Source organism: Scyliorhinus canicula, chromosome 15 (genome assembly GCF_902713615.1).
Source record: "Scyliorhinus canicula chromosome 15, sScyCan1.1, whole genome shotgun sequence".
In the NCBI taxonomy this organism is placed as follows: Eukaryota; Metazoa; Chordata; class Chondrichthyes; order Carcharhiniformes; family Scyliorhinidae; genus Scyliorhinus; species Scyliorhinus canicula.
The window spans coordinates 128264758-128291528 of NC_052160.1; the positions used below are offsets into that span (position 1 = coordinate 128264758).

General features: G+C 46.2%; 1 protein-coding gene across 5 annotated transcripts in view; it reads right to left on the reverse strand.

The window, feature by feature from the left end:
• Window positions 1-96: 96 nt before the first annotated feature.
• magi3a (membrane associated guanylate kinase, WW and PDZ domain containing 3a) overlaps window positions 97-26771 on the reverse strand; it is a 127604-nt gene continuing 100929 nt past the window's right edge. For 2 of the 5 annotated variants that reach the window (XM_038821101.1, XM_038821099.1), the window contains 10 exons: window positions 25821-25983; window positions 23734-23825; window positions 21805-21997; window positions 20420-20629; window positions 14264-14449; window positions 12155-12263; window positions 11191-11344; window positions 6955-7098; window positions 6396-6534; window positions 97-3044 (listed from right to left, as the gene is read on the reverse strand). In XM_038821101.1, coding sequence (XP_038677029.1) covers window positions 1861-3044; window positions 6396-6534; window positions 6955-7098; window positions 11191-11344; window positions 12155-12263; window positions 14264-14449; window positions 20420-20629; window positions 21805-21997; window positions 23734-23825; window positions 25821-25983 — 2574 coding nt within the window. In that variant the 3' untranslated portion in view covers window positions 97-1860. Of the gene's footprint in view, window positions 3045-5942; window positions 6028-6395; window positions 6535-6954; window positions 7099-11190; window positions 11345-12154; window positions 12264-14263; window positions 14450-20419; window positions 20630-21804; window positions 21998-23733; window positions 23826-25820; window positions 25984-26771 lie in introns of all 5 variants that reach the window. The other 3 variants (XM_038821103.1, XM_038821102.1, XM_038821100.1) reach the window with 3 other exon arrangements.

Here is a 26771-nt window from a genome sequence, read left to right on the forward strand (position 1 = left end):
GCCTTAGGTCACAGCAGCCCCTGTTTTATTTATTTTCAAATTAAGGGGCAATTCTTATGAGCACTGGAGTATAAGGTGTACTTCATGAAACACAGGTTGAGTTTGAAAGTTAAGGTTTATTTTACAGTGCAACACCATGACAAAGGATTTGCATTTCTCATGTCATACATAAAAAAATATGAGGGTTTACAGATCTCGCCCTAATGAGTATTTATAGAGACTGTACAGTATAAAAATTTACAACCAACACACGCATGGCTTGTTCAGCTTTACTCAGGCTGCACCCATGCCATGAGTACTGTACAGTCTGTAAGATGCTGTGGATGCTACTGATGGGATGGAACAATGTTGTTAGTCTACTGCACCAACAAGGAAGTAACAAAATCAGACATCAATAACAGTGTGGGGTGAAAACTGGAGCTGACCAGTGTCTGAACCACTCAAAATTTCAAACCACCTTTATACAGACTCCACTTTTGGCATTAACAGGATATGAAATACAGCAGTAAAGTGGTCACAAGACACTGCCTGCACCACACTCACAGTCCAGGGTCTCCATTCTATCTCCTACAGACTCTTAGCAGAAAGGGTTTACAGTATAGAGGGTTACAGGAACAAGTTCTAGGCAATGCACCTGCCTGGAGGTCAGTCCAAGTGGTGCATTAAAGATATAAAAAGTTCAACAACATGATTGGAGAATGCACCTTGCTTCACATTAAGTGTTTGGGGAGGAGGGGAATGACTGACAGGCAATGAACAGTTCACACATCCGTGCTCGTTTCCAGAATATTCCATCACAGAGAATAAAATGTAAATGGCAAAGTGTTTCCCACAGCACTGATCCCAGAGGAGTGCGCAGAATGAGGCGATCTGAAGCTGGAAGGGGGCGAATCGCCAACACACAATGGCACAGGAGAGGGGAAATTTAAAAAAATATTAATTTTTTTACAAAAAAACAATCACTGAAATACTGAAGATGTTTACAAACAGCATTGAAATCACAAAAACTAAACCAATATTCTGCACTGATTAGTCGGTCTGATGAACAGTGAAACACACAAAACACAGGTTTACAGAACCCTATGAGTAGCAATTATAATCAACTTGAAGAGAAGCCCAGTGACGATACAAAACTCGCAGGGAAGAGAGGAATTATAAATCACTTGCAGTCGGAACGCTGCGCCAACCGACAGCGAGAGATTTTTGGGATGTTGATATCAGAAAACATCAAAGAGGAACACATTCACCATGTGACACTGAGCTGGTTTAGGGCAGATGTGAGGCAGATTTTTGAATACAAAAGGTTTACAGATAAAGCTAAAGGCCCAAACAACAACACAAATAGCTGCCCTGGTTGGTGAACGAGGTGTTGATTTCAGATCTGCACAGAAACACGGTGCAATATTCACTGCTCAATAATCTCGAACCCTGTTCGGGATGGGTGATGTCAAAGGCAGAGACTTGAAGGTAAATATTGCAGCTCTCGTAGAAAATCACCCGCTCTACTATTCTGTGGTTCCGACTGGCGACTGAAGGGAGTCTGGACTGTGAAAAACAGCTATGATGGGAGGGACGTGTGCCAGAGGGTGAGAACACAAATTGCTGTTGTACAAAGTGTAAATCTCACACTCAGCTACAGTTAACAATGTCAATTCAAAGCAGGAGTCGCACAGCCTCGAGTTTCAGACAAGTCTGTCCAACAGCAGAGTAAACAGGGCAATCCTTCACTTAGACCAAAACGTTTTAATGCAGAAAACCTCGACTGAACTACACAACTTTAAATAAAATGTAATTGACACTTAACAGAAACCAAAAGTCTATAAAAATAATTTAACATATTTAACTTGTGTTTGCTTTCGGTTACATGGGTCTCTGAGCATCTGGTTTCTTCCAGGGTCCGGGGGTTATTTGCGTTTTTCTTGGAGCAGATACAGCTCTGGCTTCTGGGTTGGAGTTTTGTGGTGAGGTGTCTCCCTCATTGTGTCTCTCCCCATTGTGTTCTGCTTTCCTTTGTTCCTGGCTCTTTGATCGATTGCTATTCTTGCTGACAGCATTGGGTTGTTCGAGTGCTGGAAAGTGGGAGCTGTCGTGCATGGTTCTGCCTGTTCCTTGGCCCATCTCAGAAGGGGTGAATGTTTCTTGCACTACCATGTGAGACATTTGTCTCTTTTTTGGGGACATGTTACTGGTCTTCCCCAGGGCCTCACTGCCCTGGAGAGGGATACCGGCCAAATGATCCATGTTGCCGGCTGGACCAGAGGAGAGTTGGGCATTTCTCCTGTTGCAACGTCTGTCCCTTGGGCTCCCGATTTGCTCAGCTACTCCTTTGGAATGAGTCTCTTTAACTGGCTTTGACCCAAGCTCTTTGCTCTCAGCCATCTCTTCCTGAGCAACACTCTCCAATTCCTCTCTACTTCCTTTCCGATCCTTCCTGCTGATTTTCCTTGGACTGCGTGACCTGTCCATGCCTCCTGTTGGCCTTTCCTTTGCATCAACCTCCCGGGAGCTGCCCTTGTGGTTATCCGATGGCTTCTTGAACTCGCCCCTCCTTGGGCTTCTTGATTCATCCAGCTTCTCTCTCCTTTTCTTCTCAGTCTTCCTTGGGCTCACTGACCGCTCCCGTTGCCCAGCGGCTTGCTTTCCACCACCTCTGTGTGGGCTCAGTGTCGTGCTTTCACAGCCAGTGGCTGGCACCTTGTCATTTCCAGCCAGTTGCTCTCTCCTTGGACTGCACACACTCTGTCCACCTTGTTTTGTCGTTCCGCCCTTCATAATTTCAGGCTCACCTTCCTCAGCATTATGGCTGCCTGCTCGGTTTGGAGATCCAGCCTCTGCCCAGTACTGGGCACTGTCGGGCGACTCCAGCCCCTGTTGAGCACTGGCGGGTGACTCCCGTTCTCTCCACGACTTCTCATTGTCGAAGATCTCTTCAGGGTCAGTGAGATGGGGGGTGGGATGTGAAAGGGATGGTGATAGCTGATTTTCAGCAGCTGTGTTTAGTTCCTGGAGGCTAGAATATGGAGTGTTCTGGGTATCCGCATTGTCTAGAAAATAAGCAAAGCAAAGCAGTTAATAAAATACATTAACCACAACTATATACTAATTTCCCTCTTGCATGATGCACAATTCCATACCCTCCCCACTTCCGCATGCATGTCAAGCCCCCATCCCAGCTCACGCATAATGCAGAGAAAGAGATATGAGATGAGAGAACAGAGACTAGAGACTGCAGTCAATATGGGAAAAGTAGTGAGAGCGCCCAAGGATTCCACCAACCAAGTGTTCAAATGCTACCACTGCACGGTGATGGAAATTAATCTGATTAATCATATTTCTGTATATAATTTATCTGGGAAATTGCAACAAAACGCTGTCGGGTTGTCATAAAAGCCCAACTGGTACATGAGCATCTTTCAGGAAAAGGAAACCCGTTGCTGGAGTTCCACAATATGCTTGTCCATTAAAGTGGCCCTGGCGAGCCATCCGCATTGTGAAACAATGATCATTAAATTAGATCTCATCGAGGGGTAGCACAGTGGCGCAGTGTTTAGCACTGCTGCCTCACGGCACCCAGGTCCCAGGTTCAAATCCCAGCTCTGGGTCACTGTCCGTGTGGAGTTTGCATATTCTCCCGGTGTTTGCGTGGGTTTCGCCCCCACAACCCAAAGATGTGCAGGGTAGGTGGATTGGCCGTGCAAAATCGCCCCTTAATTGGAAAAAATTAATTGGGTACTCTAAATTTAGAAATTTTTTTAAAATAAGATCTCATCAACGCCTGTGCCTCAAGGACCAATTCAGAGAGAAATTTGGAGAACTATGAGAATGACAAACCAAGGGCAGTACGGTGGCGCAGTGGTTAGCACTGCTGCCCACGATGCTGAGGACCCGGTTTCAATCCCTGGGTCACTATCCGTGTGGAGTTTGCACATTCTCCCCGTGTCTGCGTGGGTTTCACTCCCACAACCCAAAGATGGGCACGTTAGGTGGATTGGCCACGCTAAATTGCTTCTTAATTGGAAAAAAATATTTGAGTACGCTAAAATTAATTTAAAAAAGAGAATGGCAAAACAACTCGATGAAACATTCTCTCAATCGGAGTTTAAATGAACGTATTAATCCAGCACTGAATAGCAACTGCATCTTTTAGTTGCATGTGCAAAGCAGGCTTAAGGAATTAAATGGAAATGCAAATCTCAAAATAGCAGCTCGATCTTATATTTCCAGAGTGTGTAGTTTGGTTTAGTTTATTCCGTGCTCTAAAAATTCTATCCGTTGGAGCTAAAGCAATTTACTATGTTAAAGGTACGATATCATGCAAAACGTCCCAAAGCACTTTACAGGAACTTTATCAAATCAATTTGTCACCAAGCTACATAGAGATATCACCAGTGACTAAAAGCTTTGTAGATCTTAAAGGCGAAGGGGTTTAGGGAAAGTATTCCAGAGTTTAGGGCCATCAATGGTGGAGCAAATAAAATCACGGAGGCTCAAGAGATTGGAATTAGAGGAATGCGGCCATCTGTGACAGTTGTAGGGCTGTCGCAAGTTACAGAGATATGGAGGAGTGAGACCATGAAGGAATTTGAAAATAAAGATAAGAATATTAAAATTGAGGCGTTATCAGGCCAGGAACCAGTGTAGTTCAGCAAGCACGTGGGTTATGCACGGATGATACTTGGTATGAGTTGTGAAATAGGCAGAGTATTGGGTGATTTCAAATTTGAGGAGAGTGGAAAATGAGGGGTCAGGAGTGTGCTGGAATAGTCAAATCTGGAGGTAACAAAGGGCATATTTGAAGGTTTCTGCAGCAGAGGAGCTAATGCAGGTGCGTAGTTACCGGGACTCTGACCCCTAGGCTCTAAAGAAACGGGAGGGAACAAGCGAATGCCACGCCTCAAGTAACGTCTCAATGTGACATCGCTCGATTATCACGTGTGAAGACATTTTACAATAATGACAGACAGGAGTTGTGTGAATGGTGCTGTGTCAATCAACGCTACAGATGAGGGGACTGTTAACAGAAATACACAATGCAGAAGAAGCCCTTCGGCCCATCGAGTCTGCGTCGAGATTGTTCACAAGAGTTTACAGCGCAGATACAGGCCATTCAGCCCAACTGCTCCGTGCTGGTGTTTATGCTCTACAGGAGCCCCCCCCCCCCCCCCCCCCCCCCAAGCATCTCACCATATCCTTCTACTTCTGTCTCCCTCATCTGTTTATCCAGCTTCTCTTTAAACATATATATAGTATTTGGCTCAGCCACACCTTTTGCACAAGTTTCAAATTCTAATCACTCTTGGAAAGGAGGTGTTTCTCCTGAACGTCTGACTGGATTTATCTTTTATTTTGGCTATGAGCCCTGTGGGTGAAAACATCATCTTTGCATTCACTTTAGCACTGCAGCATTGCCACCAGCCTGGAAAAGAGCCCATGCCTTTACTTTGTAGAGCAGGGCATTCCTAACCAATATTTACCCCTCAAACAACATCACAGGAAAAAAGATTTTCTGGTCATCGTCATGTTGTGGGAGCTTGTTGATGCGTTTCTCAAATTCACGTCAAAAACGTGCTTTATTGGCTGTACAGTACTTTGGAACATTCAAAGATCAAGAAACGTGGCATGCAAAGTGCAAGTTAGTCCTTCAGCTATATTGGAGAGTTAACTGGAGTATACACTGGAAATATAGAACTCTCAGCAGCTACCGAGTTTCAAACTGACTTGCAGGACTCTGCCAGAGAGCACGCGGGGGGGGGGAGGGAGGCAAGCAAGCGGAAGGTAGGGTAGGAGCACGCGCAAGCGAGCGATGCGGAGACTGCGAGTGAGACGAGTGAAAGAAAGGCAGAGAGAGTGAGCGAAAGAGGGAGAAGTACACGACTGAATCAAAAAAAAAAAAATGTTTTTGAAAGTCTGAACAAAACCAAGTAGAAGACGTGCAGATTTACCAGGTCCCAGGAGAGATGAGAGGAGATGGGAAGCCTCAACGCTGCTCGTGAGTTGTACAAGTGGAGAGGCTGCAAGGTGCCATTCCTAGAGAGGGGGAGGAGGGAGAAGCCTAGGACTAAATGTAACTATGAGAATAAAAAATAAGTTCCACAGAAGATTACAATTCTGCAAAGCCAGTGGCCAAGAGCATGTCGAAGAGACAGACACACACAGACTGAGGGGAAGGGACGGAGGGAGGGCAGTGATTTAGAGTGGTCTTAAACGGAATCTTACAACATTTGCTGCCACATAATGGAAGCAGGATTCAGCCCCATATCAGGAGTTGGGTTTGGATGGTGGTGTGGGCATAATTACTGGTTCACTATTACCCTCCCCACCTCCCTCACCCTCCCCATCACTTAAAACATTACAGTAATTTGGTCTGTAAAATTAAGACTCATAGGGAAACCCACCAAAGTCAGGAACCTGACCTATGCCTGGCTTCAGGACAAGATGCGCTCTCCTCCCTCCAGCCTGAATCAACTCGATAGCTCGTTTGTGCGTGATCCCTTGAGTAGATTCTCCGTTAATTTCAACAATCTGGTCGCCAACCTGCAGGAGAAGGAGGACAGAAAATAATAATCACATCTCAAGCTGGGAGAGGGGAAACACCAGCAGATTGAGGGACAGCTCAGTTTGAGACCAGATGCAGGATATTGGGGGTCAGCTGTGCTGTAAATCTGCTGCCCCCCCCCCCACCAACCTCCACTCAAAATAAGATATCCAAAACCTTGCACACTTCAGTGACATTCCTTCTCACACCTTCCTCATGTCTCCCCACACTGATCCCCATTCTCTGCTGGTGAGGGGAAAGATGGCGCCCTCTCTTCTCCATCCAGGTAGCATATGACCTGCTCTCTCCCATCTCATAGTAACATTATTGAAATGAGAACCTTAATACACAAGTGGCACTGCCATAACATGCCTTCCTCCATACCTGGCATGGCTCTGCTATAAACAAGGGGCACTTACATGGATTCTGCTGTCGAGTAATGCAGGACCTCCTTCTGCCAGGCGTAGGATGAAGAGGCCCATGCTGTACTCCTTGCCTCCACGGACACTGAACCCAAACCCTCGGGGACCTCTCTCCAGTTCCACAGAGAAGCAATCAGGGTTCTGTTTGGAAACATGAAACAAACACAAACCACAAGATCAGAAAACCCCATAAGACAAGAAATTCACTGGGTGGCAAGCTGCAGCTCACACAATAAGAGGCCCAATGTATATTTATTTTGAGGATCTGGGGTCACTGGCATTTATTAGCCAGCCCCAGTCACCCCATTTGCTAGGCTGCCTCGGAGGTCATAGAAGTTCATAGAATTTACAGTGCAGAAGGAGGCCATTCGGCCCATCGAGTCTGCACCGGCTCTTGGAAAGAGCACCCTACCCAAGCTCATACCTCCACCCTATCCCCGTAACCCAGTAACCCCACCTAACACTAAGGGCAATTTGGACCCTAAGGGCAATTTATCACGGCCAATCCACCTAACCTGCACAACTTTGGACTGTGGGAGGAAACCCACGCACACACGGGGAGGATGTGCAGACTCCGCACAGACAGTGACCCAAGTCGGGATTCGAACCTGGGACCCTGGAGCTGTGAAGCAGTTGTGCTATCCACAATGCTACCGTGCTGCCTCACGGTCAAGTTACAAATCAACCACCTCTGGAGTCACATTCAGGCTCTGTGAAGGCAAGGATGGCAGACTTCCTTCACTAAAAAAATTGAGAATCAGTGAGGATTTTACAATCCAACAGCTTTGGGTTACTTTAATAGTAATCAGATTTAGAAAAAAAACAAATTAAATTCTCAATTCGCCACGGTGGGTGTTAAACTCAATGCTCTCTGGGTTAGTCCAGTAAAAGCTACTGCATAATCGGAGCCCTTCTCAAGATTGTGTTCATGGTTAAGAACAACGAAGCAGCAGAGCTTAGATATGATCCATTGGTTATTGAATTGCTTAGCTCTGTCTACCGCATGCAACTTATGCTTGGCACACAAGTAGTCCTGTGCTGTAGATTCACCAAGTTGACACCTAATTTTTTGGTATAAAAGCAAATTACTGCGGGTGCTGGAATCTGAAATGAAAGAGAAAATGCTGGAAAATCTCAGCAGGTCTGGCAGCATCTGTAGGGAGAGAAAAGAGCTAACGTTTAGAGTCCGATGACTCTTTGTCAAAGCTAACATACAGAGAAAGTGAGAAATATTTATACTGTGGAGTGAGAATGAAAGATGAGTCATAGCCACAGAAACCCAGGGAAACCGGGTGCTAATGGCCACAGATACCAAGGGGGAAGAGCGCTAATGGCAGTCCCCAGAGAGGACAAAAGATGTGAAAGGTCAAACAGCAGGGAAACTAACATCAGAGAATGAACTGTAGATGTGCGGGGAGGGGAAGGGGGAAGCAAAGAGGAGAAAGGTGAAGGAAAGGTGGATAAGATTGGGGGGGAATTAAATATATATTAAGAAAGAAAGAAATGATAAATGACAGTTAAAATGAAATGGGATGAAAACAAATGGGTTGAGGTGGGGTAGAGCTGATCATCTGAAGTTGAATTCGATGTTTAGGCCGGAAGGCTGTAGCGTGCCTAACCGGATGAGATGTTGTTCCTCCAGTTTGTGTTGAGCTTCACTGGAACATTGCAGCAGGCCAAGAACAGACATGTGGGCATGGGAGCAGGGTCTTTGATTAAAATGGCAAGCAACAGGAAGGTCAGGGTCCTGAATGCACACAGAACAAAGATGCTCAGCAAAGCGATCACCCAGTCTGCGTTTAGTCTCTCCGATATAGAGGAGACCACATTGGGAGCAGCGAATGCAATAGACCAAATTGGAAGAGATGCAAGTGAAACACTGCTTAACCTGGAATGAGTGTTTGGGCCTGGGATGTTAAGCATGGAAGAGGTAAAGGGGCAGGTGTTACACCTTCTGCGATTGCATGGGAAGGTGCCATGGGTGATGGGAGAGGTACTGGGTATGGTGGAGGAGGTTGTCCCGGAGGGAATGGTCTCTGTGGAATGCTGACAGAGGGAGTGAAGGGAAGCTCTGTTTGGTGGTGGCATCATGCAGGAGTTGGCGAAAATGGCGGAGGATTATGCTTTGAATACGGAGGCTGGTGGGATGAAATGTGAGAACGAGGGGGACTCTATCCTTGTTCTGGGAGGGAGTGCAGGGGGCGAGGGTAGTGGCGCGGGAGAGGGACCGCACACGGTTGAGGGCCCTATCAACAACTGTAGGTGGGAAATCACAGTTGAGGAAGAAGGAACACATTTTTGAAGCACCATTTTGGAAAGTGGCATCATCGGAACAAATGCGACGGAGGCAAAGAAGTTGAGATAAAGGGATGGAGTCCTTACAGGATGTAGGGTGCGAAGAGCTGTAGTCCAGATAGCTGTGGGAGTCAGTGGGCTTGTAGTGGATATTAGTTGATAGTCTATTGGCGGAAATGGAGACAGAAAGATCAGGAACGGAGACAGGAAGGGAAGCGCCTGAGATGGGCCAGGTGAAAGTGATGGAGGGGTGTAAACTGGAAGCGAGGTTGATGAATTTTTCCAGGTCTGGGTGAGAGCACGACGCGGCACCAAAATAGTCATCAATGTATCGGTAAAGGAGTTGTTGGAGGGGGCCCGGATAGGCCAGGAACAAGGAATGTTCCACATACCCCATAAAAAGGCAAGCGTAACTAGGACCCATGCGGATACCCACTGCTATGCCTTTGATTTGGAGAAAGTGAGATGAGTTAAAGGAGAAGTTGTTGAGAGATAGAACGAGTTCAGCAAGGCGGAGGAGAGTGGTGGTGGATGGGAACTCTCCGGGCCTCTTTTCGAGAAAGAAGCGAAGAGCTCTCAGACCATCCTGGTGTGGGATGGAGGTGTAGAGGGATTGCACATCCATGGTGAATAGAATGCGGTTAGGGCCCGGGAACTGGAAGCTGTCAATATGACGCAGTGCATCAGGATTTTTTGGTACGCTTGGTGCTGTTCCTGGCATGTCTTCCTGCATTCTTCATTGAACCAGGGTAGAATCTCTGGCTTGGTAGTAATGGTAGAGGAATGTGCCAGGCCTTGAGATAGAGATTGTGATTGAATACAATTCTGCTGCTGCTGATGGACCACAGGTGGGTAGCACGATGGCACAGTGGTTAGCACTATTGCTTCACAGCTCCAGGGTCACAGGTTCGATTCCCGGCTTGGGTGACTGTCTGTGTGGAGTCTGCACGTTCTCCCAGTGTCTGCTTGGGTTTCCTCCAGGTGCTCCGGTTTCCTCCCACAGTCCAAAGATGTGCAGGTTAGGTGGATTGGCCATGCTAAATTGCCCTTAGTGTCCAAAAAAGATTAGGTGGAGTTACGTGGATAGGATGAAGACGTGGGCTTAAGTAGAGTGCTCTTTCCAAGGGCAGGAGCAGACTCGATGGGCCGAATAGCCTCCTTCTGCACTGTAAATTCTATGAAGAGCAGAGCACAGGAGACATCCATTCAGCCCATCGTGCCTGGGGCTAGGTTGCGGCTCTTTCCTTAATCTTGAAATTTATTTTCCCTTCAAGAATGTATCCAATTCCCTTTTGAAAACTACCACTGAGCTTTCTAATACCACCCATAGCATATTCCAGATCACAACCTGCTGCATAAAAGCATTTTTTTTTGCCAATTCCCTTATATTTCATCTACTTACCAACCCTCCCACGAGTGGAAACACTTCCTCTATATTTACTCTATTAAATCCATTCATGGTTTTGAACACGCTCTGTTAAATCTCCCCTTCACCTTTGCTGCTCTGAGGAAAATAACAGCTTCTCACCTTATCCCTGGCACCATTTGAATACATCTCTTTCGCACCCTCTCGAAGACCTAGATATCCTTCCTGCAGCGTTGGGCCCAGAACTGAACACTATCCTCCAGCTGAGGCCTTACCAGAGATTTAGAAAAATGAAAATAATTTCCTTGATTCTGTATCTTTTCCTGGACCATTTTACTGAAGAATCACTCACGGAAGAAAACAGGATTTTTGGGCTAGGATATTCGGAGGGTTGAAGCTAGATTTGTTTGTGGCGTCAAATCACATACAGCAGAGCGCTTGGATTTGGAGAGGATACCGAAAGAATGAAATTTGGAAGAAAATGTTTCAATCTCAGTGGGCCTCAAACACTGAACTCAACTCCTCTGCTGTTCATGTACATCATACTGTGGAAAAATCCAGTTTCCGCATACCTGGGAGACTCTGCTGCCTGCGGTCCACGTCTCTCTGTCAGGAGCTGGCTGAACGTACTGTTCAGATGGAGGCTGTCTGTAGTCTAAAGATGGTGGTTTCGCGTAATCACATACTGGAGACTGCCCACTGCTCCTTTCATCTCCGTCAGTCTTACTGTTAAACAGAAAGCTTACGTGAGTTCTGTTGCTCATTCCTTCCCTGCACATCATCATCCCCCCCCCCCCCCGGCCCCCAAACCTCACCAGCTTCCCCCATCCCCTCAACCCCAGTCACAATGAGCACTTCACCACCAGGGAAATCAAAAACACAATTGCCGGCCAACCATCAATACCTGTGCAGAGCCCTATTTACCCAAAACCAGCGGCAGTAAAATGGAGTATGCTCTTTCTCCCATCACTGCCACGCCCTCATCTGTCCCCCACTCACACCATCTGTTCTCTCTGTCCACACAGCCCGTTTCTCCCTCCCTATCCATTCCCCTTCTCCCCGCCCACATACCATCTGTTCCTACCGCCCACACATCATCCATTCCCCCCACCCCGGCCACTCTCACAATGTCCATTCCCTCCTCCCACACAATAGGGGCCTCACGGTAGCATGGTGGTTAGCATCAATGCTTCACAGCTCCAAGGTCCCAGGTTCGATTCCCGTCTGGGTCACTGTCTGTGTGGAGTCTGCACGTCCTCCCCGTGTGTGCGTGGGTTTCCTCCGGGTGCTCCGGTTTCCTCCCACAGTCCAAAGATGTGCGGGTTAGGTGGATTGGCCATGATAAATTGCCCGTAGTGTAAGGTTAAGGGGGGGATTGTTGGGTTACGGGTATACGGGTTACGTGGGTTTAAGTAGGGTGATCATTGCTCGGCACAACATCGAGGGCCGAAGGGCCTGTTCTGTGCTGTACTGTTCTATGTTCTATGTTCTATGTTCTAACCACCCAGTTGATCCCTCACAGCTACATGCTCTCACCTGTTGTCAGCCAATGGAACGTTCAATACTGGTGTCCGTCCAATGGGTTTGTGCTGCAGGGCCGGGCTCTGTCTCGCTGAGCTGTCCCCTGACGGGGGGCCAGTCACATCTCAAAGAAAGGAAACAAACAAGTTAAAAGACAGACGTCATCCACTGCATGGTGCTCCTATGATCAGAGGGATTCTATTCGAGACTCCGTGCTCCACAATTGCAGGTGTCACAATGTGGGGATCCGACACAACAACAAGCCACGGTGAGATGCTCATCAGTGAGCAGCGCCTGCCCCAAGCCCCAGTCCGAGACTGGGTTAGACTGCAGGATGCCAATTCCTAGCATCCTGCTCCGCACAGCAGGGCCATGCTTCATTCTACTGGCTCACTGGACTATCTTTGATTGGGTTTAAGGCAACAGTTTGTCACCTCTGGGACCTGTTCACACCTAGCCGAGACCGATGGGTGGCATCTGTCTGTCTGGCTCCAAGGGTGCCATGGAGAATGAGTATGAAACATCTCAATACAGTTCCTCCTGGCATGAGACTGCGACAACAATCTAATAGAGCAAAGACTGATACACAGAAAATGAAAAACATTTCTGAGGCCCCTTAAACCCTGAAGAGACAGACCCAACGGTGGTTAATGTGTGAAGTGGGAACACTGCTGCATTTGTGGTGGGTATCAGGGCTGAGGCTGCTCGTTAGGGAGTTTTTCTCCGGTCAAAAATTTGGGTACGTTATCCAGGTCAACACTTCAGAGCAGTTTTGAGGGGATGCTGCAATGTTGTAGGGTTTTTTAAAATTAATTCAAGGTATGTGGGCTTTGCTGGCTAGGCCAGCATTTAATGCTGTCTTTTGAAAAAGACACTTTAGACAGACGCCTTCTCAGGCAGTCGGAATCAATCCCACAGCAATATTTTGAAGGAGAGCAGGGAGTTCTCCCCAGTGTCCAGGCCATTATTTATCCGTTAACCAACATCACAAAGACAGGTTATCAGGTGCTTGTTGCATGCTGTTTGTGAGAGCTTGCTGTGCACAAATTAGCTGCCATGTTTCCTACATCACAGCAGTGATCTGTACTTGAAAAGTACTTCATTGGCTGTCAAGTGTTTGGGAATGTCCTGAGGGTGTTTGGGAATGTCCTGCCCTTGCCTCTGGTTTTGCTAACTTTGAAACTCCCGGCTGTCTGAAAGTGTCCCATTTCCCAGCATCAAGGCCCCTTAAACCCTGAAGAGTACAGTAAGTAAAAAGATAGCTTTGGAACAGCAACATTTAGACTGAGAGAGAGAGAGTCAGGTCACAATGTCTCAGTAATTCTCTCTCTAAAGGGCTGAAGCTAGCATAGTGAAAGTTGCAGGCCGCACCCAGCCATGACTGGGCGGCACTGTGGTCAGCACTGCTGCCTCACACTGCCAGGGACCCGAGTTCAATTCCAGCCTTGGGTGAGTGTGGAGTTTGCACTTTCTCCCCGTGTCTGTGTGGGTTTCCTCCGGGAGCTCCGATTTCTTCCCACAGTCCAAAGATGGGCGGTTAGAGGGATTGGCCATGCTAAATTGTCCCTTAGGGTCTAGAGATGTACAGGTTAGGTTACAGGGATAGGGCAGAATAGGATGCTTTTTCAGTGGGTCGGTGCATACTCAATGGGCCGAATGACCTCCTTTTACACTGTAGGAGTTCTATGACTGGGCAATGAGCTGTGTCCAGGTTGGAACAGTTTTTTCCATCACAGTGATTTTCTAAAAAATTATTTGTCCATGGGACGTGGGTATTGGGACTGGGATAGCATCTATAGCTCATCCCTAATGACCTTGATAAACACACAAACCTGGCCAGACTCTACTTCGGAGCATTTATCCAGACATTTCTCACTCACTGATTTGCCCAGCTTCAATTACATGGAAAATGGACTATACTTGGTGCTGTGGCTAACTGGTGGATAATTCCTAAATCAGAACCCAAGATGTGTTAGTATCAGCAATAGGCGATATCTGCAATTAGCCCAAACCTGGGATTTACACTTTAGTTGCAGTTCTCAAAGTTATCGCTTGCACAAACCATGAAGATCACAGCGTGTCCCGAGTCAAACGAGTTTTTTTTTTTTTTTTTTTTTTGAGTACCTTCCTCAGGAGTGACTGTGAGAGTGACCGTCTGACCCGCATCCTTAATCAGCTGGACAATATCGTGATGGGGCATCTGGACAATGGACTGGCCATTCACTGCTGAGATACGGTCAGTCACCTTCAGTTTCCCACAGCGATCGGCCGGGCTCCCCTCAATGATGCGGCCAATTTTGTGTGGCACCGCTGTGGAGAAACAAGCAACGGGCAAGGATTAATCAGATTCAATGCGAAGAGATTTAGGGATCAGAGTACAGAAATCATTAAACGCTAGTAGACAGGTTCAAAAACAGTTAAAAGGGCTGATGGGATGTTCGACTTTATACCAAAGAGTCTTGATTACGAAAGGAAAGTTACACTACAATTGTGAAGATCAAACTATACCTGGAATAACTGTTCAGTCCTGTGCACCACACCTCAGAGGATATTTTTGCCTTTGAGAGGGTACATACAGATTCACCAGAATGATACCGAAACTCAACTCTGAGGTCAGAATGTGCAGACTAGGCTTGTACCCCTGAATATTATGGGTGGTCGAATTGAGTCATTCAAGATGATTAAAAGATTTGCTAAAAGTAGAAAGAGAGAGAAACTACTTCCTCTGGTGATGGGAGTCCAGAAAAAGGGAGCAATTAGAGTGGAGCTGGTCAGGAGTGATGCCAGGAGCACTTCTTGGAAACAAGGTGGGTAAACCTAATTAATGTACAGATAAGCCATGATCTAACTGGATGGTGGAACAGGCTCAAGGGGCTGGATGGTATCTTTTTCATGTCATGGTCAATGAGAAGAGGAGATTATTCCTCAGGTAGGGATTTCCCTGCACCCCCCCACTTTCCTTTTAGAATTGTTTCACCCTTCAGCTTTTCTTGGGTTTGACCATCACAACACCCTGGGGTGGGGGATGTTGTTGAGCGGGGAGGGAAGGATGAGGGGCAAGAAATTCATTATTGCCACTCCCTACTCATGGAGGGTGTTTGGAACACAATAGGCAAGTCTTGCCCCCTGACCATTCGATAGCAGGCTGCACTGGAACTCTTCAGAGAATGGAAAAGACTTGAAATAAGTTAACCCAAGACAAAATTAGTTTCCTAACTTTCCTAAATGCAGCTAGAAACCCCTATAAAGACCGGGAGTGAACGAGCAACAAACAATGCACAGAGTAAAGAAATGTCAGGTTTGGAGTAATTAGAAGCAGTTCACTGAACCCAAACCAAAATAGAACAGAATAGAATTCATTGTGAGGATTGATGGAACTCAACAGTACCTGACTTAAGTGTAAACTTAGCTTAGCGTTACAGAGTGCATCTCTATTGATGCCAATTCGGCCCTATTGAAGCTTCAGTTACCTCTAGGCTCAACTATTCCAACACTCCTTGGTGTCTCCTCCATTGTACCCTCCGTAAACTCGGGGTCATCCAAAACTCTACCACCCATATCTTAACTCGCAGAACATCCCATTCACCCATCAGCCCTGTTCTTTGTGGCCTACACTGGTTCTCGGCCTGACAATGCCTCATTTGAAAAAAAAAACACATCCTTGTTTTCAAATCCCACTATGGTCTTGACCCTTCTGATTTCTGCAATCTCCAATCCCACAAACCCTCCAAGACATCTATCTCTGTTGCTTCAATTCCTGTACACTCCCAATTAAACTTCTCCACCATTGCTGGCTGTGCTTCAATGGTCTCGGCATTAAGCTCTGGAATTTCCTCCCAACACACCCCTACCTCGCTTTCCTCCTATAAGCTTCAAACAAAACACTTTGACCAAGCTTTTGGTCATCTGACCGTGTGTTGTTTGGTGTCATGCTTTGTTTTATAAGCTCCTGTGATTTAGGGATGTTTCATTATGTCAAAGGTGCTATATGGAAAGAAGCTGTTGTTCTTTCAGCTCTCTCACACCGTCGCTCACGAACCCCTTTCCCCAGCGCCCTTCTCACGATGTTAATCCAACCTCTGGTAATGGGGAATCGATACACATCAATTTAGAAACTAAACAAAAATTTAGTATGATAAATACATATATCATAGTAAAGGCACAAGTTGGGGCAGCACGGTGGCACAGTGGTTAGCACTGCTGCCTCAAGGCACCGAGGTCCCAGGTTCGATCCCGATCCTGAGTCACTGTCCGTGTGGAGTTTGCACGTTCTCCCCGTGTTTGTGTGGGTTTTGTCCCCACAACCCAAAGATGTGCAGGGTAGGTGGATTGGCCACACTAAGTTGCCCCTCAATTGGAAAAAGTGAAATAATAATAATAATAATAATAATAATAATCTTTGTTGTCACAAGTAGGCTCACATTAACACTGCAATGAAGTTACTGAGAAAAGTCCCTAGTCGCCACATTCCATCGCCTGTTTGGGTACACAGAGGGAGAATTAAGAATGTCCAATTGTCAAATTGGGTACTCTAAATTTTAAAAAAAAGTAAAGGCACAAGATATGTACCAGAAATAGAGGTTAAACTGGGGGCTAATAAGACTGAGGAAATTAAGGTAATTAATAGCAGCAGAGAAACGGTACTGGAAAATCTCAGACTAAAGTCCGACAAATCCCCAGGACTTGATGGTCTATATGGTCAAATACTAGTGTTTTGTGTTTAAACAAAGGAGATTACAAGGGGATGAGAGAAGAACTAGCTAAGGTAGACTGGGAGCTAAGACTTTATGGTGGAACAGTTGAGGAACAGTGGAGAACCTTCCAAGCGATTTTTCACAGTGCTCAGCAAAGGTTTATACCAACAAAAAGGAAGGACGGAAGATAGAGGGAAAATCGACCGTGGATATCCAAGGAAATAAGGGAGAGTATCAAATTGAAGGAAAAAGCATATAAAGTGGCAAAGATTGCTGGGAGATTAGAGGACTGGGAAATCTTTAGGGGGCAACAGAAAGCTACTAAAAAAGCTATAAAGAAGAGTAAGATAGAGTATGAGAGTAAACTTGCTCAGAATATAAAAACAGACAGTAAAAGTTTTTACAAATATATAAGACAAAAAAGAGTGGCTAAGGTAAATATTGGTCCTTTAGAGGATGAGAAGGGAGTTTTAATAATGGGAAATGAGGAAATGGCTGAGGAAATGGCTGAGGAATTGAACAGGTTTTTTGGGTCGGTCTTCACAGTGGAAGACACAAATAACATGCCAGCGACTGATAGAAATGAGGCTATGACAGGTGAGGACCTTGAGAGGATTGTTATCACTAAGGAGGGAGTGATGGGCAAGCTAATGGGGCTAAAGGTAGACAAGTCTCCTGGCCCTGATGGAATGCATCCCAGAGTGCTAAAAGAGATGGCTAGGGAAATTGCAGATGCACTAGTGATAATTTACCGAAATTCACTAGACTCTGGGGTGGTCCCGGTGGATTGGAAATTAGCAAACGTGACGCCACTGTTTAAAAAAGGAGGTAGGCAGAAAGCAGGAAATTATAGGCCAGTGAGCTTAACTTCGGTAATAGGGAAGATGCTGGAATCTATCATCAAGGAAGAAATTGCGAGGCATCTGGATAGAAATTGTCCCATTGGGCAGACGCAGCATGGGTTCGTAAAGGGCAGGTCCTGCCAAACTAATTTAGTGGAATTTTTTGAGGACATTACCAGTGCAGTAGATAACGGGGAGCCGATGGATGTGGTATATCTGGATTTCCAGAAAGCCTTTGACAAGGTGCCACAGAAAAGGTTGCTGCATAAGATAAAGATGCATGGCATTAAGGGTAAAGTAGTAGCATGGATAGAGGATTGGTTAATTAATAGAAAGCAAAGAGTTGGCATAAATGGGTGTTTCTCTGGTTGGCAATCAATAGCTGTGGTGTCCCTCAGGGATCCGTGTTGGGCCCACAATTGTTCACAATTTACATAGATGATTTGGAGTTGGGGACCAAGGGCAATGTGTCCAAGTTTGCAGACGACACTAAGATGAGTGGTAAAGCGAAAAGTGCAGAGGATACTGGAAGTCTGCAGAGGGATTTGGATAGGTGAAGTGAATGGGCTAGGGTCTGGCAGATGGAATACAATGTACATAAAATGTGAGGTTATCCATTTTGGTTGGAATAACAGCAAACGGGATTATTATTTAAACAATAAAATATTAAAGCATGCCGCTGTTCAGAGAGACTTGGGTGTGCTAGTGCATGAGTCACAGAAGGTTGGTTTACAAGTGCAACAGGTGATTAAGAAGGCAAATGGAATTTTGTCCTTCATTGCTAGAGGGATGGAGTTTAAGACTAGGGAAGTTATGTTGCAATTGTATATGGTGTTAGTGCGGCCACACCTGGAGTATTGTGTTCAGTTTTGGTCTCCTTACTTGAGAAAGGACGTACTGGCGCTGGAGGGTGTGCAGAGGAGATTCACTAGGTTAATCCAAGAGCTGAAGGGGTTGGATTATGAGGAGAGGTTGAGTAGACTGGGACTGTACTCGTTGGAATTTAGAAGGATGAGGGGGGATCTTATAGAAACATTTAAAATTATGAAGGGAATAGATAGGATAGATGCGGGCAGGTTGTTTCCACTGGCGGGTGACAGCAGAACTAGGGGACATAGCCTCAAAATAAGGGGAAGTAGATTTAGGACTGAGTTTAGGAGGAACTTCTTCACCCAAAGGGTTGTGAATCTATGGAATTCCTTGCCCAGTGAAGCAGTTGAGGCTCCTTCATTACATGTTTTTAAGGTAAAGATAGATAGTTTTTTGAAGAATAAAGGGATTAAGGGTTATGGTGTTCGGGCCAGAAAGTGGAGCTGAGTCCACAAAAGATCAGCCATGATCTAATTGAATGGCGGAGCAGGCTCGAGGGGCCAGATGGCCTACTCCTGCTCCTAGTTCTTATGTTCTTATATCCTAGGATTTGAAAAGCGATAGTGTCTCCACCATCCCTGCAGTTAACTATGATTTTCTAAAATTGCCTATGTTCTGGAAGCTAGAAAATATAACACCATTATTCAGGAAAGGTGGGGGAGAGAAAACAGGGAGCTACAGGCCAGTTAGTCTGAAATCAGATACTGAGAAAGTGCTGGAATCTCAAAGAACAGTACAGCACAGGACAGGCCTTTCGGACCTCCAAAGCCTGCGCCGATCATGATGCCTGTTTAAGCTAAAACCTTCTGCACTTCCGGGTTCGTATCCTTCTATTCCCATCCTATTCATGTATTTGTCAAGATGCCTCTTTAACGTTGCTATCATATCCGCTTCCATCGCCTCCTTAGGCAGCACATTCCAGACAGTCATCACCCTCTGTGTTTAAAAAAAAACTTTCCTCGCACATCTCCTCTAAACTTTCCCCCTCACAACTTAAGCCTATGCTCCCTCGTAATTGACTTTTCCACCCTGGGAAAAAAGCATCTGTCCATGAACCTCAATTTTGTTAACCTCTAATCAGGTCGCTCTGCAATCTCCGTTCTTAGTGAGTCACTGTGCGTGGAACCCGTACCCCAGTGAGAGTCAGTGTGAGTGGAACCCGTACCCCAGTGAGAGAGGCAGTGTCTATGGAGCCTGCACCCCAGTGAGAATCAGCATGTGGAGTCCACAACCCAGTCAGAATCAGTGTGTGTGTGTGCAACCCGTACCCCAGTGAGAGTCAGTGTGTGGAATCCGTACCCAAGTGAAAGAGGCTGTTATAGAGCCTGCATCTCAGTGAAAATCAGCACGTGGAGCCCACACCCCAGTGGGAATCGGTGTGTGTGGAGCCTGCACCCCAGTGAGAGTCAGTGTGTGTGGAACCCGTGCCCCAGTGAGAATCAGCATGTGGAGCTCACACCCCAGTGAGAATCAGCATGTGGAGCCCACACCCCAGTGAGAATCAGTGTGTGGAACCCACACCCCAGTGAGAGTCAGTGTGTGGGGAACCCGTGCCCCAGTGAGAATCAGTGTGTGTGGAGCCTGCACCCCAGTGAAAGGCAGTGTATGTGGGATCGGTACCCCAGTGGGAATCAGTGTCTGTGGGATCGATACCCCAGTGAGAATCAGTGTGTGTGGGACCCGTACCCCAGGACAACCCCAGTGGAAGTCAGTGTGTGTGTGGGATCCGTACCTCAGTGGGAGTCAGTGTGTGAAGCCTGCACCTCAGTGAGGTGCAGTACCGGTGTTGCTGATCACATTTGCTCTGAGTTGATTTGTCTCAGCCTGTGTCATCCTTATAGCCCATTTCCCACTGCAACCACCTATTTACTCACCCACAGTGGGCGGCCTGTTCTTTGAGGTGATGATGACAAAGCCGAATCCCTCCGTCTCTTTTCGCTGCAGGACAATGTCGTATGACTGTGCGGACTCAGCTGTGTTGACAGCTTGCTGTGGTTTATTCATGAGATCCGTGTGATTTAGCCCAGAAGAACCATTCTCCGCAGCTTCAGAACTCTCCTCTTGGCCTGTGTCATGCTGATCCTCTATTGTAGGAAAACAGGAGCGTTACTGAGAGGATGGACTCATCACATGGAGATAGGATGGGGAGTGAGTCGTGTGTGGATCCTGCCTAACATGAAGCAGCCTGCATCCTCATAGTGAGCTCACATGTAGATTAAAGTATTTTATTTCTATCATTTTCTCTCAGGATATGGACATCCACATTTGATAGAATCACACAGTAGAGAATAGTACATGTTGGCTCTTTGAAAGAGTATTCCACCTCCCCTGCTCTTTCCCCCAAAGCCGCGTAATCACTTCCCATTCAAGTATTTATCCAAATTCCTTTTAAAAGCTATTATTGAATCTGCTTCTCTCTAATACTCAGCCTTACTTACCTTGAAAAGCTGGTGTGGTCAACCATGCTTTGAAGCTGCTCCCACAGTGCTGTTAGGGAGAGAGTTCCAAAACTTTGACCCAGCGACACCGAGGACACAGCTGATATGTTTCCAAGTGGGGGAGACGGTGGCATAGTGGTATTGTGGCTGGACTAGTAATCCAGAGACTCAGGATAATGATCTGGGTACCTGGGTTCGAATCCCACCACGGCAGGTGATGGAATTTAACCGCAATAAAATATCTGGAATTAAAAAGTCTAATGATGACCATGAAACTATTGTCGGAAAAATCCATCTGGCTCACTAATGTCCTTTAGTGAAGGAAATCTGCCGTCCTTACCTGGTCATGCCTACATGTGACTCCAGACCCACAGCAATGTTGTTGACTTGTAACTGCCCCTCAAGGGCAATTTGGGATGGCCAATAAATGCTGGCATAGTCTGCGATACCCACATCCCATAAACGAATAAAAAAAAAGTTGGGATGACATGTGAGATAATAGGGGAATTCAGGAGACTAAAACAATTCTATTAATTTAGAGGAGTATAGTGGATGGACGGGAAGTGGGACCAGGTGGATTTTCTTAACAGCTGGCATAGATGCAATGGGCCGAAAGGACTCCTTTTGTACTGCACATCACCATGCTTCTAGCCCTCTAAACTTTAAGCATCTATGCAGGACTGAAGTCGCTAAAAGTAGAGACTCATTCTGCACAATGAAAGCCTCAATTGACCATCGAAACAGGGACATCTTCCTCTCTCGGAAGCAGTGAAGGTTTGAACAGGTCCTGCCCACACATTCTGGCGAGCTGTCACACTCACCGGTTGGCAGGACTTTCCTCCTCACCGAGAGCATCACCTGGCCATTTCGAGTCGCGTTTTGCATCAAATCCAGCACAAAGCGATGAGACCTCGCCTTAACTGAGACCCCATCAACACAAAGCAGCTCATCAGCCACACGAAGCCGGCCATCTCGCTCAGCAGCCCCCAGTGGGATTATCGCTCCAATGAGAACCTGATATGAGGGGTAGGAATAAGAGGTCACTTTAATCCCAAGTCTACATGATTTGCAACATTTCTATCACTCCAACCAAACTTTTTCATGGGGTAATTATTATTAAACAGGGATGGATGTAAACAGTGGATAAAAAGAAAATTATTGCGGATGCTGGAATCTGAAACAAAAAGAGAAAATGCTGGAAAATCTCAGCAAGTCTGGCAGCATCTGTAGGGAGAGAAAAGAGCTAATGTTTCGAGTCCGATGATGCTTTGTCAAAGAGTCATCGGACTCGAAACGTTAGCTTTTTTCTCCCCCATGGATGTAAACAGACTGCAGCATGTGCTGTGAAATTCTGTAACATCAAAACAGGTTGCTGATTACTATGGTAGCAGTCACGCAGCCTTCAAGTCTCTAGTCCCTTGTGTCTGTTACTCTGTCACTTAAATCACGCAATCCTTACCCAGGAACTGTTGTCACTGGATGAACAGCATCCAGGTTACATAAAAAGTGACTAATGCAATAACTGACTATTGGATCCATTGACTAACACATAGGAACAGGAGGAGGCCACTGAGCTCGGTGAACTTGGTCTCCTCTCTCTCTTTGGTGGGTTGCCAACCTGTATCTTAACTCTGTCTGAACACCTAGGCTCCTTAATCGCCAAATTGCCTTATCCAATAAAAATCCATCAAACTCCGCATTGAAATTTTCAACTGGCCCCCAGCTTTTAGAGGGAGAGAATTCTAGGTTTCCAATCCTCTGTGTGAAGAAGTGTTTCCTAACACCTTGGAGCTCCAGTCGGCCATCATCGGTCAATTAAATTAGGATGGGAAATAGAATGCTGGCCATTACAGCAAGGGAGGTGGCGGACTATAAAAGTAGGGAAGTCATGCTGCAATCATAAAAAGCATTGGTGAAAGTGCTAGAGTACCGTATAACGTTTTGATCTCCTGACTTGAGGAGAGCTATACTTTCAATGGAAGCAGTTCAGGAAAGGTTCACAACGGCTGACTCCTGGGATCAAGAGGTTGTCTTATTTTGAGGAAAGGTTGAGCAGGTTGGGCCTATACCCATTACTATTTAGAAGAACGAGAGATCATCTTGCTGAAACAGAAGATTCTGAGGGGACTTGACAGGGGGCTTGATAGGGTAGATACTGAGAGGATGTTTATCTTGGCATATTGGCCTTTACTGAAGGAGATTGGAGCACAAGGATAAAGAGTTTTTGCTACAGAGAATCTATAATACAGCTGCATAATCTCAGGATAAGGGGCAACCATTTAGATCGGAGACGAGGAGAAATTTCTTCACTCAAAGTGTTGTGAATCTTAGGCATTCTCTACCCAATAGGGTTGTGGATGCTCAATATTTCAATATTTAAGATTGAGATAGAAAGAAATTTGGTCTCTCAAAGAATTAATGGATATGAGCGGCAGGAAAATGGAATTGAAGCCCAAGGTATTGAATAGTGCAGTAGGCGCCACAGACTGTATAGTCTACTCCTGCTCCTATTTCTAATGTTCTTATGAATCACTCACACTAGGTGATCATAGCAGCATGATTACACTTTGCAGTTACTTTCACAAGCAGGATCAACTGAATGCAATAGCATCACAGCAAAGTGTCCACTCAGCATCCAGCACAAATAACAATCTGTCACACCCCACCCTCCCCTTCCTGTCACCACTGAGTTTGCAAGAGAAAGCAATGTGAAATCAAGAGCAAGAGCTCAAGAGTTAAAGGGAACTTACAGGTGTGTCCGGCCCATCTCCGCCCAGTACCCTGAATCCAAAACCACTCTCCAGCTTTCGCAGAAAGATGTCAATATCCTTTGTATTCAGGGCTAAAGGATGATAAACAGGAAGAGGGTCAGAGGTGATGCAGTGGCCAGACTAAATTGCAAAGCAATCAATATTTATACAGTACGGCCAAACAAGAATTTCCTTTTGCCTCCTCGAATTCATCTGCTAGCGCACAGCACAGAATGACAGATAGTCCTGCATTTACAGCCTGGATTCAGAGTAAAGCCTGAAACAGCCTGCCTCAGCACATCCAGAAACAGACTGTATAAGGCTCAGCTTTAGACGGCAAGCTACTCAGTCCGCAACCCACAGAATGATCAGGCAACTGCCTAGCTTCCCTGTTCCTCAGTATCTGCAGGCCCGCAGGATGACCAGGCACTGTTCTGTGCGACACTGACCTCCAATTATGGTCAACTCCCCGAGGTCAGGCACACAACTGTGCGGGAAAAGCCCATTTAAAACTTAACTTGTTTTAGCAGAGGCGATCAATAGATGGGACTGTTTGTTGATTAACTCACAATGATTGCTGTTCTCTACCCCCCTCTTTTACCGTCTGTCCTCACTATGTAGACACATTAGTTGTCCAAATATCGACCTCGGATGGCAGTGTCAGCATTTTTTTTGACACCATCATCAGTCAATGGATTGTGATCAGGCGCTCTAAACTGATGTCCTCTTCTCTATCCCCAAGGGCATTCAGATCAATTGCAGAAAACCACTGGTGTTCTGTTAGACAGGAGAGCTCAGCATCATCTAGGGGTGAAAGCTGCAACTTTCCTTGGGTCTGCGCAGCATAGATACTGAGGCTTCAGAAAAACAAGACAGAATTACAGAATTCCTACTGTACAGGAGGCCATTCGGCCCATCAAGTCTGCATCGACCCTCTGAAAGAGCACCCGACCTAGGCCCACTCCCCCGCCCTATCCCTATAACCCCTTTATCTCACCCGACCGCATCTTTTGGACACTAAAGGACAATTTTTAGTATGGCTAATCCACCCAACCTGCACATCTTTGGACTGTGGGAGGAAACCAGAGGAAACCAGTCCAAAGATGTGCGGGTTAGGTGGATTGGCCATGCTAAATTGCCCGTAGTGTCCTAACAAAAAAGTAAGGTTGAGGGGGTGGGTTACGGGTATAGGGTGGATACGTGGGTTTGGGTAGGGTGATCATTGCTCGGCACAACATCGAGGGCCAAAGGGCCTGTTCTGTGCTGTACTGTTCTATGTTCTATGAAACCCGGGGAGAACATGCAAACTTCACAAAGACACTCACCCAAGGCAGGATTTGAACCCGGGTCTGTAGCGCTGTGAGGCAACAGTGCTAACCACTTTGCCACCCATATTCTTAGGGAGAGCATTTAATTCTAAACATGAATAAAGATGAATCAGACAGGACATCCAGTCAGTGAACTCTGGCAGCTCGAGTTATTGGGCACAGGATTCTTATGGCTTGGGTGCTGGACTAACAACTGTTAAGGTCGTAAGTTCAAATCCCACCAGGTCAAGTTCTGAAATGTAATAAATTCCTGCTGTTATGTGGCAGCAGTCATACAACCATTAAAACTGCCAGATTGTCATAAACTGATTCACCAACATCATTAGAGGGGAGGGAAAGAACCTGTCACTCCAACCCAATGAGTTCAGTATGGGCAGATATGTAAAATGACCAGCTTGTAACACAATGATCTCAAGAAGAGCACCCAACACTAACATCTTAGGGCACCTAGGGCAATAAGAGTGAGTTTTAGCAACATCTTGTAACCAACAATCAACCCTCACACGCAATCCCTTTTCAATTCCAGTGATCGGTTGTTCAATTGACCTTGCTGCTTCCCAACACGAGACACTGTAAAGGTCTATTTTCATTCCCGTTAGCCAGGTCCATTATAAATATGGAACTGAACAAGATCCCATCACATTTCCCCAGGTGACAGTTTCCAACCACAATCCCACAACACTGATACAGAGAAGTAAAGGATTTCCAACAACACCACCATTTACTATTTAGTTCACAGTGTCTCCGCACTTCACTTACGTTTGTTGTCGAATATAGTCTTGGATTGTACGTACACCTCGGTTGGGTCACGTTTGGGGGATGAGGGTCTCATAGCATTCGGAGGGAAGGGCATGGGTTGAGGGATGGGGATGCCAGGGGAGAGGTTCTGAGAACTTGCTTGACTGTCCTCTTGCTCTAAAGTCTAGGAAAACAAGTCAGGGCGGGGGACGGAAAAGAGATTATTAAAAATTCTACAAAATGCAAGGGAATAATGTAGAAAGCATTAATACCAGACAGTAATTGCAAGTTCACATCTTGGAGTTTCCCTATCTTCTGCAATCTTACAGCGTCGAAGGAGGCCATTCAGACAGTCACATCTGTACTGGCTCTTTTGAAAGCGCAGTTAATACATCGTCCCACCTCCCTGGCCTTTTGTCCATAACCCTGACAGTTTATCAACCTCAATTACCTGCCCAACTCACTTTGACAATTATTTCTGGAATCAACTCCCACGACCTTTGCAGGTAGAATGTGACCTAAAACCATCACATTCCCAAGCCATGCAAGTCTTCTTTTTGACAGCTTTTTCACGCTGCCCTCGCCCTCCGCTATTTGGCAGTGACCGTATACACCCCCTCTCGATCCAAGGGGTTAATGCCCCAGTAGCATCCTGTTTTGCCTTGCACCAGAATCCCTGGTGTCATCACTCCTGCCTGTAACCTGAGCACAGGTACCTTCCCCTTTGTTCTCTCCCTGCTCTGTTAATTCTGACGATAGCTCATCGACCTAAAATATCCTCCCACCAACCCCCACATCTACTTTATAGGGTGCCGTGAGAATTATGCATGTTTCAATGAGATCAGCTCATTTTTCTAAACTCGAGCCTCCTCATAGGACAAATCGCCACCCCAGCAATCAGTATGGTGAACCTTTGTTGCGCTCTCTTTATAGCAAATATATGCTCTCTAATAGGTAAGGAGGCCAACTCTG